Source organism: Coregonus lavaretus (genome assembly GCF_964263955.1).
Source record: "Coregonus lavaretus genome assembly, chromosome: 20".
NCBI classification, from domain to species: domain Eukaryota; kingdom Metazoa; phylum Chordata; class Actinopteri; order Salmoniformes; family Salmonidae; genus Coregonus; species Coregonus lavaretus.
Window position 1 is genome coordinate 19256871 of NC_140007.1, and position 15197 is coordinate 19272067.

Genomic DNA, 15197 nt, shown 5'->3' on the forward strand with positions numbered 1-15197 from the left:
TACCAGTCAAAAGTTTGGACACACCTATTAATTCCAGGGTTTTTCTTTATTTTGACTATTTTCTACATTGTAGAATAATAGAAGACATCAAAACTATGAAATAACACATATGGAATCATGTAGTAACCAAAACAGTGTTAAACAAATCCAAATATATTTTATATTTGAGACTCTTCAAAGTAGCCACCCTTTGCCTTGATGACAGCTAAGCACACTCTTGGCATACTCTCAATCAGTTGTGTTGTGACAAGGTAGGGGTGGTATACAGAAGATAGCCCTATTGGGTAAAAGACCAAGTCCATATTATGGCAAGAACAGCTCAAATAAGCAAAGAGAAACAACAGTCCATCATTACTTTAAGACATGAAGGTCAGTCAATCCGTAAAATGTCAAGAACTTTGAACGTTTCTTCAAGTGCAGTCGCAAAAACCATCAAGCGCTATGATGAAACTGGCTCTCATGAGGACCGCCACAGGAAAGGAAGACCCAGAGTTACCTCTGCTGCAGAGGATAAGTTCATTAGAGTTACCAGCCTCAGGAATTGCAGGCCAAATAAATGCTTCACAGAGTGCCTCTGTAGCTCAATTGGCGCTTGTAACGCCAGGGTAGTGGGTTCGATCCCCGGGACCACCCATACATGCGCTTAATGGGACCATCATTTGTTTTTCAACAGGACAATGACCCAACAAACCTCCAGGCTGTGTAAGGGCTATTTGACCAAGAAGGAGAGTGATGAGTGCTGCATCAGATGACCTGGCCTCCACAATCACCCGACCTCAACCCAATTGAGATGGTTTGGGATGAGTTGGACCGCAGAGTGAAGGAAAAGCAGCCAACAAGTGCTCAGCATATGTGGGAACTCCTTCAAAACTGTTGGAAAAGCATTCCTGGTGAAGCTGGTTGAGAGAATGCCAAGAGTGTGCAAAGCTGTCATCAAGGCAAACAGTGGCTATTTTGAAGAATCTCAAATATAAAAAGATATTTGGATTTGTTTAACACTTTTTTGGTTACTACATGATTCCATATGTGTTATTTCATAGTTTTGATGTCTTCACTATTATTCTACAATGTAGAAAATAGTAAAAAAGAAAGAAAGAAAAACCCTGGAATGAGTAGGTGTGTCCAAACGTTTGACTGGCACTGTCAACTGTGGGACCTTATATAGACAGATGTGTGCCTTTCCAAATCATGTCCAATCAATTGAATTTCGGAAAGTATTCAGGGTCCTTCCCTTATTCCACATCTTGTTAGGTTACAGCCTTATTCTAAAATGGATTCAATTAAATTTTTTCTTCATCAATCTACACACAATAACCATAATGACAATGCAAAAACAGAAATACCTTATTTACGTAATTATTCAGACCATTTCCTATGAGACTCAAAATTGAGCTCAGGTGCATCCTGTTTCCATTTATCATCCTTGAGATGTTTCTACAACTTCACTGTAGTCCACCTGTGGTAAATGCAATTGATTGGACATGATCTGGAAAGGCACACACCTGTCTATATAAGGTCCCACAGTTGACAGTGCATGTCAGAGCAAAAACCAAGCCATGAGGTCCAAGGAATTGTCCGTAGAGTTCCGAGACAGAATTGTGTCCAGGCACAGATCTGGGGAAGGGTACCAAAAAAATTATTCAGCATTAAAGGTCACCAAGTGGCCTCCATCATTCTTAAATGGAAAACGTTTGGAACCACCAAGACTCTTCCTAGAGCTGGCCGCCCGGCCAAACTGAGCAATCGAGGGAGAAGGCCCTTGGTCAGGGAGGTGACCAAGAACCCGATGATCACTCTGAGAGAGCTCCAGAGTTCCTCTGTGGAGATGGGAGAACCTTCCAGGAGGACACCCATCTCTACAGCACTCCACAAATCAGGCCTTTATGGTAGAGTGGCCAGACGGAAGCCACTCCTCAGTAAAAGGCAGATGACAGCCCGCTTGGAGTTTGCCAAAAGGCACCTAAAGGACTCTCAGACCATGAGAAACAAGATTCTCTGGTCTGATGAAACCATGATTGAGCTCTTTGGCCTGAATGCCAAGTGTCACGTCTGGAGGAAACCTGGCACCATCCCTACGGTGAAGAATGGTGGTGGCAGCATCATGCTGTGGGGATGTTTTTCAGTGGCAGGGACTGGGAGACTACTCAGGATCGAGGGAAAGATGAACGGAGCAAAGTACACAGAGATCCTTGATGAAAACCTGCTTCAGAGCTCTCAGGACCTCAGACTGGGGGTCGAAAAGTTATCCTTCTAACAGGACAACGACCCTAAACACACAGCCAAGACAATGCTGGAGTGGCTTCGGGACAAGTCTCTGATTGTCCTTGAGTGGCCTAGCCAGAGCCCGGACTTGAACCCAATCGAACATCTCTGGAGAGACCTGAAAATAGTTGTGCAGCGACCCTCCCCATCCAACCTGACAGATTGAGGGGATCTGCCGAGAAGAATGGGAGAAACTCCCCAAATACAGGTGCCAAGCTTGTAGCGTCATACCAAAGAAGACTCAAGGCTGTAATCCAGGGGTGTCAAACGTCCGGCCTGCGGGCCGGATCAGGCCCGCAAACGGGTTTAATCCGGCCCGCGAGATGATTTTGAAAAAATAAATAAAAATAAAAATAAATAAAAATTCTTTTTGTAGAGTATAAAAATGCGCTGCAATTTTTCAATAAAATAAACTGCTGTTCCAATTGCGTCCACTGGATGGCGCAATAGCAATTGTGTTAAGCAAGCAAACTGTTTATACCGGGGCAGAGCAAGTAGGTCAAGCACGTGCAGCCAATGAGCTACTTTGTTTTGCCCGCGATATTTATTACGGCTTCTACTTTTAACATTATGTGCTTTGGCACCCTCATTGCCCCAATATGTCTCTGTCAAAAAAGAGAAAAGTGGACGCAGAGTGCAGAGTGTTCCAAGAAAAATGGTCATCCTATTTATTCACGGAATTGAATGGGAAAGCTGTATGTTTGGTGTGTTCAGAGCATGTTGCAGTGCTGAAAGAATATAACCTTCGTCGCCACTATGTGAGTCTTCATGCCGACAAATATGACAACTTTCAAGGACAGCGGAGATGAGAGAAGGTGAATGAACTGTTGGCGGGTCTGAAGAAACAGCAGTCTGTGTTTACTCACAGCCGAGACATCAGTGACGCTGCAGTGAAAGCTAGCTACCTCATTGCTAATGAAATCGCAGTGGCTTCAAAACCATTTAGTGAGGGTGAATTTGTAAAAACATGCATGATGAAGGCAGCGGAGATTGTGTGCCCTGAAAAGCGGCAGGCTTTTGCAAATACCAGCCTGACAAGAAACACAGTTGCAGACAGGATTTCCGATCTTTCAGTGGATTTGGACAGCCAGTTGAAGCAAAAAGTAAAGTCATTTATTGCGTTTTCGGTTGCAATTGATGAAAGCACGGATATTACAGATGTTGCACAACTGGCCATTTTCATCCGCGGAGTTGATGACACATTGACCGTCACCGAGGAGTTCGTGGAGTTGGTGCCGATGACAGATACAACGACAGCAGCTGATATTTTTACCGCACTCGTCGGCGCGCTGGACAGGGTCGGAGTGGACTGGTCCCGCGCTGTCAGCCTGGCTACAGATGGTGCGCCCTCAATGATCGGGAAAAAAGCAGGCGTTGTGACAAAGTTCAGAGAGAAAGTGCAATCTGCAAATGGAGGACGTGATTTTTTGACTTTTCACTGTATTTTGCACCAGGAGGCTTTGTGTTGCAAGTCATTAAAGATGGATAACGTCATGAAGGTGGTCATCCAAACTGTTAATTTCATCCGATCCAGAAGCCTGAATCACCGTCAGTTTGACAGCCTTCTCAGAGAGAAAGACCACATCTATGGCCTGCCATACCACACTGAGGTAAGATGGTTAAGCCGAGGTGCTGTGCTGAGGCGTTTCTTTGATTTATGAGAAGAAATTGAACAGTTCATGGAAGAAAAGGGCAAACCAGTGTTAGAATTTCATTCCGCAGAATAGATGCAGGACCTTGCATTTATGGTGGATGTTACAGGTTTTGGCCTTTCTAGGGAGTTTTTCCTAGCCACCGTGCTTCTACACCTGCATTACTAGCTGTTTGGGGTTTTAGGCTGGGTTTCTGTACAGCACTTCGAGATATTAGCTGATGTACGAAGGGCTATATAAAATAAAATTGATTGAAATTGATGGTTACAGAGCACCTGAATAACTTGAACAAACAGCTGCAAGGGCGCAACAAAGTTGTCACGCAGTATTATGACAGCATACGTTCTTTCAAGTTGAAGCTGTCATTGTGGGAGACGCAACTTGCCGGTGGTGATGCAGCTCACTTCCCCTGTCTGAAAAATGTGTGCGCGACCCAACATGTGGCAGACATGAAGCGGTTCAAAGATAAAATAACAGGACTGTTACGGGAGTTTGAGCAACACTTTCAGATTTATGTTTATATGTTTTTATGTTGATGTGCTATTGTTTTTAATTGTTTTTATTTTATTTGTATATTTAACCTATTCTTGACTCTGTGGTTCTTGCACTTGTTTGGGGAACAGGATTTCATTATTTGTATCTACATTTCTGCCTGAGAAATGACACCCTGATATAGTTCTGTGATCTGTGAAACAGTTCTGTTAAATCACTGAGGCATTGTGTGTTTGTGTGTTCTTTTTCTTTAGAATTTTCAAATAAACTTGACGTGTTTTATGATTAATAGTGATGTTGTGCTTGTACTATTTTGGATACACTGTCCTCAGGCTCCAGCTTTATGTTGTATGTTGATCGTATTAAAACAAAGAAAACAATCTGAAGTTGTTGTTTTTAAGTTATATATACCATGATTTTTCCGGTCCGGCCCACTTGGGAATAGATTTTCCTCCATGTGGCCCCTGAGCTAAAATGAGTTTGACACCCCTGCTGTAATCGCTGCCAAAGGTGCTTCAACAAAGTACTGAGTAAAGTGTCTGAATAATTATGTAAATGTGATATTTCAGTTTTTTTATTTTTATACATTTGCAGACATTTCTAAAAACCTGTTTTTGCTTTGTCATTATGGGTGTAGATTGATTTTTGAATAAGGCTGTAACGTAACAAAATGTGGAAAAAGTGAAGGGGTCTGAATACTTTACGAATCCACTGTATATATATAAATATATAAAACGCAACATGCAACAATTTCTAAGATTTACAGTTCATATAAGGAAATAAATTCACTAGGCCCTAATCTATGGATTTCACATGACCCACATAATATACTCACACCTCCAAAACATGAACAAGCAATGTCTGTGCATGTGAATGAGTGCTTGTACCTTGAACTCTCCAAAGTTGAGCAGGCCGGGTAGCTGGAACGAACCCCATTTGTTGTAGTTGATCCCAGAGCGAAAGAAGTTAAGGGTGAACGTAGCCGACATGGAGCAGAAGAGCTGAGGGGAGGGAGACCGAGGAAGAGAGGGGTACCTCAGAGCAGCAACTGACTTACAATGACTTAAACTGACAGAAGAATAGCCTGTGTGTGTACACATACACTACCGTTCAAAAGTTTGGGGTCACTTAGAAATGCCCTTGTTTTCGATAGAAAATTAATTTTTTGGTCTATTAAAATAACATCTTTATTGATCAGAAATACAGTGTAGACATTGTTAATGTTGTAAATGGCTATTGTAGCTGGAAACGGCTGATTTGTAATGGAATATCTACATAGGCGTACAGAGGCCCATTATCAGCAACCATCAGTCCTGTGTTCAAATGGCACATTGTTTTTGCTAATCCAAGTTTATCATTTTAAAAAGGCTAATTGATCATTAGAAAACCCTTTTGCAATTATGTTAGCACAGCTGAAAACTGTTGTGCTGATTAAAGAAGCAATAAAACGGGCCTTCTTGAGACTACTTGAGTATCTGCAGCATCAGCAATTGTGGGTTCGATTACAGGCTCTTCTTGTTCTGAGAAATGAAGGCTATTCCATGCGAGAAATTGCCAGGAAACTGAAGATCTCGTACAACGCTGTGTACTACTCCCTTCACAGAACAGCGCAAACTGGCTCTAACCAGAATAGAAAGAGGAGTGGGAGACCCCGGTGCAACCACTAAGCAAGAGGTCAAATACAATAGCGTGTCTAGTTTGAGAAACAGGCGCCTCACAGGTCCTCAACTGGCAGCTTCATTAAATAGTACCCGCAAAACACCAGTCTGAACGTCAACAGTGAAGAGGCGACTCCGGGATGCTGACCTTCTAGGCAGAGTTGCAAAGAAAAAGCAATTTCTCAGACTGCCCATCTTAATCTTTTATTTTTATTGGCCAGTCTGAGAAATTGCTTTTTCTTTGCAACTCTGCCTAGAAGGTCAGCATCCCGGAGTCGCCTCTTCACTGTTGACGTTGAGACTGGTGTTTTGCAGGTACTATTTAATGAAGCTGCCAATTGAGGACCTGTGAGGCGCCCGTTTCTCAAACTAGACATTCTAATGTATACTTTTGAACGGTACTGTATGTACAGTACCAGTCAAAAGTTTGGACACACCTACTCATTCAAGGGTTTTTCTTTATTTTTACTATTTTCTACATTGTAGAATAATAGTGAAGACATAAAAACAATGAAATAACACATACAGTGCCTTGCAAAAGTATTCATCCCACTTGGCGATTTTCCTATTTTGTTGCATTACAACCTGAAATTTAAATTGATTTTTATTTGGATTTCAGGTAATGGACATACACAAAAGAGTCAAAATTGTTTTAGTGAAATCAAAAAAATAACTTGTTTCAAAAATTCTAAAAAATAAATAACAGAAAAGTGTTGAGTGCATATGTTTTCACCCCCTTTGCTATGAAGCCCCTAAATAAGATCTGGTATGACCAATTACCTTCAGAAGTCACATAATTAGTTAAATAAAGTCCACATGTGTGCAATCTAAGTGTCACATGATCTGTCACATGATCTCAGTGGCTTGCGAAAGTATCACCCCCCTTGGCCTTTTTCCTATTTTGTTGCCTTACAACCTGGAATTAAAATATAATTTTTTTTGGGGGGGGGGGTAGTTGTATCATTTGATTTACACAAAATGCCTAACACTTTGAAGATGCTAAATATTTTTTGGGGTGAAACAAACAAGAAATAAGACAGAAAAACAGAACTTGAGCGTGCATAAGTATTCACCCCCACAAAGTCAATACTTTGTAGAGCTACCTTTTGCAGCAATTACAGCTGCAAGTCTCTTGGTGTATGTCTCTATAAGCTTGGCACATCTAGCCACTGGGATTTTTGCACATTCTTCAAGGGAAACCTGCTCCAGCTCCTTCAAGTTGGATGGGTTCCGCTGGTGTACAACAATCTTTAAGTCATACCACAGATTCTCAATTGGATTGAGGTCTGGGCTTTGACAAGAACATTCCAAGACATTTAACTGTTTCCCCTTTAACCACTCAAGTGTTAATTTAGCAGTATGCTTAGGGTCATTGTCCTGCTGGAAGGTGAACGCCGTCCCAGTCTCAAATCTCTGGAAGACTCAAGAATTTCCCTGTATTTAGTGCCATCCATAATTTCTTCAATTCTGATTAGTTTCCCAGTCCCTGCCGATGAAAAACAGCCCCACAGCATGATGCTGCCACCACCAGGCTTCACTGTGGGGATGGTGTTCTCGGGGTGATGAGAGGTGTTGGGTTTGCGCCAGACATAGCGTTTTCCTTGATGGCCAAAAAGCTCAATTTTAGTCTCATCTGACCAGAGTAACTTCTTCCATATGTTTGGGGAGTCTCCCACATGCCTTTTGACGAACACCAAACGTGTTTGCTTATTTTATTCTTTAAGCAAATGCTTTTTTCTGGCCACTCTTCCATAAAGCCCAGCTCTGTGGAGTGTACGGCTTAAAGTGGTCCTATGGCCAGATACTTAAATCTCCGCTGCGGAGCTTTGCAGCTCCTTCAGGGTTATCTTTGGTCTCTTTGTTGCCTCTCTGATTAATGCCCCCCTTGCCTGGTCTGTGAGTTTTGGTGGGTGGCCCTCTCTTGGCAGGTTTGTTGTGGTGCCATATTCTTTCCATATTTTAATAATGGATTTAATGGTGCTCCGTGGGATGTTCAAAGTTTCTGATATTTATTATACCTGGAGTGCATTTAAATTAACAGGTGTGCCTTGTTAAAAGTTAATTTGTGGAATTTCTTTCCTTTTTAATGTGTTTGGGCCAATTAGTTGTGTTGGGACAAGGTAGGGGGGGTATACAGAATATAGCCCTATTTGGTAAAAGATCAAGTCCATATTATGGCGAGAACAGCTCAAATAAGCAAAGAGAAACGACAGTCCATCATTACTTTAAGACATGAAGGTCAGTCAAGCCGGAACATTTATAGAACTTTGAAAGTTTCTTCAAGTGCAGTCGCAAAAACCATCAAGCGCTATGATGAAACTGAAGCTCATGAGGACCGCCACAGGAAAGGAAGACCCAGAGTTACCTCTGCTGCAGAGGATAAGTTCATTAGAGTTACCAGTCTCAGAAATTGCAGCCCAAATAAATGCTTCACAGAGTTCAAGTAACAGACATCTCAACATCAACTGTTCAGAGGAGACTGCGTGAATCAGGACTTCATGGTCGAATTGCTGCAAAGAAACCACTACTAAAGGACACCAATAAGAAGAAGAGACATGCTTGGGCCAAGAAACACGAGCAATGGACATTAGACCGGTGGAAATCTGTCCTTTGGTGTGATGAGTCCAAATTTGAGATTTTTGGTTCCAACCGCCGTGTCTTTGTGAGACGCAGAGTAGGTGAACGGATGATCTCCACGTGTGGTTCCCACCGTGAAGCATGAAGGAGGAGGTGTGATGGTGTGGGGGTGCTTTGCTGGTGACACTGTATGTGATTTATTTAGAATTCAAGGCACACTTAACCAGCATGGCTACCACAGCATTCTGCAGCGATACGCCATCCCATCTGGTTTGTGCTTAGTGGGACTATCATTTGTTTTTCAACAGGACAATGACCCAACACACCTCCAGGCTGTGTAAGGGCTTTTGACCAAGAAGGAGAGTGATGGAGTGCTGCATCAGATGACCTGGCCTCCACAATCACCTGACCTCAACCCAATTGAGATGGTTTGGGATGAGTTTGACCGCAGAGTGAAGGAAAAGCAGCCAACAAGTACTCAGCATATGTGGGAACTCCTTCAAGACTGTTGGAAAAGCATTCCAGGTGAAGCTGGTTGAGAGAATGCCAAGAGTGTGCAAAGCTGTCATCAAGGCAAAGGGTGGCTACTTTGAAGAATCTAATCTTTTTTTGGTTACTACATGATTACATGTGTGTTATTTCATAGTTTTGATGTCTTCACTGTTATTCTACAATGTAGAAAATAGTAAAAATAAAGAAAAACCCTTGAATGAGTAGGTGTGTCCAAACTTTCGACTGGTACTGTATGTATGCGTGTCCGTCGACCTACCACTTTCCAGGTGAGTGCCTGGTTCCAGAAAGAGGAGCCTTCCTCCAGGCTGAAGAGGGTGCCCCCTATAGGCGCCCCAAACGCAGCGGCCACCCCAGCTGCCGCCCCCGCCGACACAAAGTCCCGCTTGTCCCTGTAATGAAGATTAAGCACAGACATTTAACTTATAATGATGAACTACTGCGCTATTAGCACTTTACACTAGTAGAGCGTTCTACTGTACCTGTCAGTACGGAAGTAAGGGAAGTCAAAGTTGATCTTCTTGAAAGTGATGCTCTGAAACTGAGGTAGGCCGGCTCCCACAATGGCTCCGCTGTGGATCATTGGACCCTCCTTCCCCACAAACAGACCTGAGGGATCAAACACCTAGTCAGAGGCGGAACAGACACTTTGGTACCGGATTCCTTTTAGTTTAATCCTATAATGTTTGCATCTGTTGGAAAGTCAGGGTCGTATTCATTAGTGCACACCGTAGCAAAATGTTTTGCAACGGAAAAGAAAAATAACCATTCTATTGGACAAGTTCAGGTAGTCTGTTTCAGTCCGTTCGGTGCCTAGTGAATACGACCCAGTTCCATCTATGTTGTAGTACCTCCGGCTACGGTGAAGAGGACTCCGATGGCCTTGCAGAGGAAAGTCCGTAGCCGGACTATTCCGGGTATCTTCACTCCGTTCAGGTAGCTCTTGATCTCGGGGATTCCCGAGCCTGCAGCTACAGGCTAAATGACACAGGACAGGGACGTTCAGTAGAAGTTGGGACAATTCTGATATGATACCACCAGACAAGCAAATAAAATGTAAAGCAGTTTTGAAAATAAACTGTCAAAGCGTATTGTCAGAGGGATTATGAGCGTGCACATTACTTCTGAAAATGAGGGTATGGTCAGTACGGGCAGGCAGTACAGCCAGACTACTGACAAGTGCACTTCAGATAAGTGCCAGCTCTTTTGAAGTGCAATATAGTTTGCGGTGTCCCTTTTAAATTGCTCCTGATAACTGCATGCATTGGTTTAGTGCACGCCATCACAACAGTCCCAAGTCACTGCATTTATCAGGAGTCGACTGTAATAGCATAACAATAGCATGAAAGGACATAATGTTAGGACATGTTAGGTATTTGTGTAGAGCGGCCTTGCCTCAATGAGGACCAACACACTGGCGATGAAGATGAAGGTCATGTTGAAGGCCAGCAGCTCGAAAAGCGACAGAGCCAGGCAGCCTTTCTCACTGCACTCCTCCACAGCTAGCACACACTGACTAAGGAAAAGCACTGTCTGCCACACAACACCTCACTGCTCTAAACTAACTAATATGTTGATTAGGGAATTATGACTATTATATCATACATATAAAGGCTTTATGAAGGCTTTAGGAATGCTAAATAATCACCACCATAAGAAAAGTGTCCTGCAGTGTTCAATATCAGAAAGACATGATCAATTTGAGATAGTGTTTTTTTTTTTTTTATCAATTTGAGATATTGTGTTCAATCTGAGTTTTGGAGTGAAATATTCCATCTTCAAAAAAAAGATACATTTTCCCACCAAGTTGAATTTGAGCTGAGTGAAGAGGCGTACGAAAAAGTCCACGAAAAGGCCCACCTGAAAGAAAATAAAATGGTGTCAAGAGTTTAATGTGCATTTTCTGATGAATGCAGCCATTTGGCAGTAGAACTTGGCATCGTCCATACCTTCGTCATATATTATTTCCATAGAATGTACAGAGCGTCATTGTTTTTTGCTTACTGGTATGTAAGCTAACCAAAAATCAGCATGTCTGATTCTACATGCAAGATAGAAAATGATGGCACTTACCAGGCCTACTGAAACTCCAATTGCAAACACCAGCATCCACCTCACAGCTTCATACTTTTTGGCTTTCTAATATGTGATAGGAGAACCCATGTTAGAATAAATGGAAATATAGACAAACTCAGCACAATTGTAACATGCTGGTTGTGGAAATTTAAAAAAAGTATATCAAAAAAAAAAAAAAAGGCTTTTTAATCACTAAGTAACGGCTTTGTAACTAACTTAAAACATGTATTTATCACTTAAACAATACCACAGTGCAACGGTTCATTTCTTAGTATACCTTATTGTTCATTCCCTCCAGAACCTCAACATATGGTTCATTGATGCACCTGTCATAATCCAGGCTCTGCCAAAAGATAGAGAGAACCATTTGGAGATGAGTCAGAGTGTGTTTATTGTATAGATTCTCTAGTATATTTTTCTAACGAGACAGACTTCAATGGTATTCAGGCAACAGACGTGGTCAAGAGCTAGCCTGGTTCCAGATCCGTTTGTGCTCTTGGCTACTCCATTGTCATTGTCAAGCCAAACATTGACATGACAATTCCATTAAGAGTTGGCAAGAGAGCAGAAACAGACTGGCAACCGAGCTAGTCAAGAGCTACACTGATGCTTATTTGGGTGTGTCCATTTGCTCTTCATTCACATGAGTTATGCCAACATCTTGATGTTCATCTGCTTCTAAGGGATTTTCTCACCTCATAATCTTTCCTTGGAAGGATCTCATCCTCCTCATCTTGAGTTTCCCCAAGAATAGTCTGGAAATTAGAAGATTGAAGAATGTGACATTGACATTCGGCCCTATGCATGAAGAATAAAAAAAAAAACACAAAACGACTCTCAGCCTGACAAATAAAGTTATTGCAATACTGCTTTCCAGTCATCATTAGAAGATAGCTGGCACTTACTACACATAGTACTACATGCCACACAATTAATACCCCCAACAAAAGAGCAAGCTGTTGCCGAGGTTTCTTCCTGAATCATCATGCAAGGCTGTGAATAGTTTGAGGGGAATTAATAGCTAGATGTTTTAGCTCTCTTTCAACATACACTTCTTCAGACAACTAGTGCTCCATTGTCAAACTGTCCAATTGGGTGTTTGACAAGGGCCTCTATTAAACAATGAACATCATGATCATGCAATGTTTCTTGATAAATGGAATGGGTCGTGCTTGCTAAGCATCAAGCTAGTGTAGTGCCAATGGCTACTAGTCAGCATAGTTGCTAACCACTGTCAGCTAGCTAGCTGTCATGTTGTTTAGTTTGACTCATTTCAAATTTCCCCAAAACATTTATTCAGCATATTGCTATTCCGACAGCTATATAGCAAACATAGTCGAACTCAATATGTCTTTATTTATCTAGCTATCATACAATATAGCTAGCAAGCTAGCTAGCTAGTTAAACTAGCATTGAGAAATGTCTATTATATAATAATATATGCCACTGAGCAGATGCGTTTATCCAAAGCGACTTAGTCATGCGTGCATACATTTTTAGGGTATGAGAACATCACAACATAAGAGGGTTGAGCTTTCTCTAGCCAGGATGAAGAAGTCAGGACACAAGCTTAGTTTTCTTTGGAAATCTCGCACAAAATGTTTTGCTAATTGAGGCATTTGTACACATTATGCAAATTATCTCATACCAGTTCCTCGGGTGTGAGGGTCTCTTCATCCCTGCAGCAGCAGTGACAACATAGGCAATTCCCACAGCATGCCATCTTCGTTGTTGCCTCTTCAGCACCACACGTCCCACAATGTCATGTGACGAACAAATACGGGAGGTTTGTTCTTCGGTGGGGTTTATTGGCGGTTGGCATCCAATGTTACAGAGCATTACCGCCACCTACTGTACTGGAGTGTAAGCCAGAGACAGGGAGAAACTAAATTCTACCTGCCAGCCCCGTTGCTCTTAATAAAGATAACAAAATACTTGAGACTATATCTAATGACGTTCTACTCAATATACTCTTTAACCTAATTTCCTGTATCCCCTTCTCCCTCACACTAGATCTCAGACTCTCTCTTTCCCTCTGATAATTCCCAAGCTACAGCAATACATGCTCCACAGTCACCGTTTCCTTGCAATAATCACACTTTCCTGTTGGATGCTTTCCTATCACATTTAAGATCTTATTCAACCAGCTGTGTCCCACCCTTAATCTTGTAAAAATAGCCTCCTCTCTTTTGTCCCTTCCTGCCGTCCTCCCCGACTTTCCTCTGTACTTGAAATAAATGCCTGCTCTTAGTATCTCTATTCCACTGCTCCTGTCATCTCTGCACCATCACTGTATATATCAGTCTTTTTGCCTCTGTCTTGCTCATTGAAACTACAACTTCAACATCCCCACTACTCTGTCTGGCTTGATTTCCTCCACCCACTGCAAGGCCAACAGTATGGCCATCATCTCCGCCATATATACAGCCAGATGATCTGTAATATATTTTCCTGTCTGCCACCCCACATTCCTGCACTACAAATGCTGACCCAGTAAATCCTGTCCTTGGATCGTTTGAACCATCTGTGTAAATGGCCACAAAATCCTGATACACAGTATCTAGACTTCTCTTTAAAAAATCAGATGGATCAACACCCTCCCTATCTTTCTGTAGTCTCGCCAACACTTCTAGATCAACTACTGGAGGCAGGAGTAGCCATGGTGTATTTACAGGAATAACTACTGTTGGACTAAACTCCCTTCCATACAGTCCCAGCTCCTTCGCCTGGGTATTACCCAGCCACCCAAAGCTTGTGTTCTGTCTTCGCTCATGTTCCTAGCATGCCTGTAAAATCCCTTTCACAGGATGAGACACCTGTCCCTGATGTCCCTGTAGGTTAACCCAATAATTAATTGCCAGCTGCTGTCTTCTAATCTGCAATGGCATATCCCCTATCTCCACCTGTAATGCAGCCACTGGGGAGGTCCGAAACACCCCACTACATATTCTGAGTCCTTGCCCCTGTATGTCATCTAGCCTTTCCAATAAGGTCCAGGCTGCCGAACCATACACTATACTACCATAGTCTATTACAGATCTGATCATGGTCCTCAATGAGGAACGCCCAGCCCCCCACTCCTTCCCCGTCAGACACATTTAGCACCTTTTTACACTTTCCCACCACTCTCTCAATGTGTTCTGCCCAGGTCAGTCTAGTGTCAAAGTATACCCCAAGGAACATGAAGACCCCCACCCTCTCCAAGTTTCTCCCATATAACCTCAAGCATACCTCATATCCCACCTTCCTCCTGGTAAAGAACACTGTCTGAGAACCTGAATCCTAACATGAATGCCCACCGCTCTACCTCATAAATGTACGCAAAAAGTATCAAAACAGCAGGTCATTTAGTTGTCTAACATATTAGTTCTGATACTACATTAGACAGCTCAAATTAAATATTAAACATTACAAATGTGCAGCAGTAAGTCAGGCAAATACGGCAGAATTTCAGCATGAGCCATTGGCCCATTTCTTCCTGCTTGCAGGTCTTCCTAATAAAAACAAATTTGGGCTATTATCAAGGTTCTCATACTTTGCATGTTTGAAAAGTTCAGTATCTGGGCATAGGAGACGATGAATATGACGAGGCTCCTCTCTATCCCAATAAGCTACCCTTCATTTTCACATTAACAGCTCGGCAAGGGTTATAATTTCAAAATATGTTCGTTACTCACCAAATATGGAGTTTAGCTAAGCAACTATGGACGGGGTCGTGTACTGTCCACTGTCTTAAGTAGTTGAACATTACTCCAACCTCGTGAAAGTGAAACGGTCACGTTTTCAGAAGCAGTTTCTGTCTATCTTCATGCTGTTTTTGACTATACTGCTGCTGGATCAGCCTACCAGTTAAATAAAGGTTAAATAAAATAATTACAATAAAACCTGTGCGTGTCAGTAATTAGGTGGATTTGGCGCATGCGCACTTGGACAAAAACACTTGCTCAGCCAAACTCTATATTTGGTTAGT

At 42.3% G+C, this 15197-nt stretch overlaps 1 protein-coding gene across 1 annotated transcript in view; it reads right to left on the bottom strand.

The window, feature by feature from the left end:
• Positions 1 to 12955, bottom strand: part of LOC311147506 (H(+)/Cl(-) exchange transporter 6-like) — a 61641-nt gene extending 48686 nt beyond the window's left edge. The window contains exons 1-10 of the mRNA XM_084184257.1: positions 12876 to 12955; positions 11923 to 11982; positions 11505 to 11570; positions 11225 to 11290; positions 10945 to 11011; positions 10547 to 10653; positions 10003 to 10129; positions 9634 to 9760; positions 9411 to 9543; positions 5294 to 5407 (exon numbers count right to left, since the gene is read on the bottom strand). Coding sequence (XP_084040383.1) covers positions 5294 to 5407; positions 9411 to 9543; positions 9634 to 9760; positions 10003 to 10129; positions 10547 to 10653; positions 10945 to 11011; positions 11225 to 11290; positions 11505 to 11570; positions 11923 to 11982; positions 12876 to 12950 — 942 coding nt within the window. The 5' untranslated portion in view covers positions 12951 to 12955. The remainder of the gene's footprint in view (positions 1 to 5293; positions 5408 to 9410; positions 9544 to 9633; positions 9761 to 10002; positions 10130 to 10546; positions 10654 to 10944; positions 11012 to 11224; positions 11291 to 11504; positions 11571 to 11922; positions 11983 to 12875) is intronic.
• Between the last annotated feature and the right edge of the window lie 2242 nt (positions 12956 to 15197).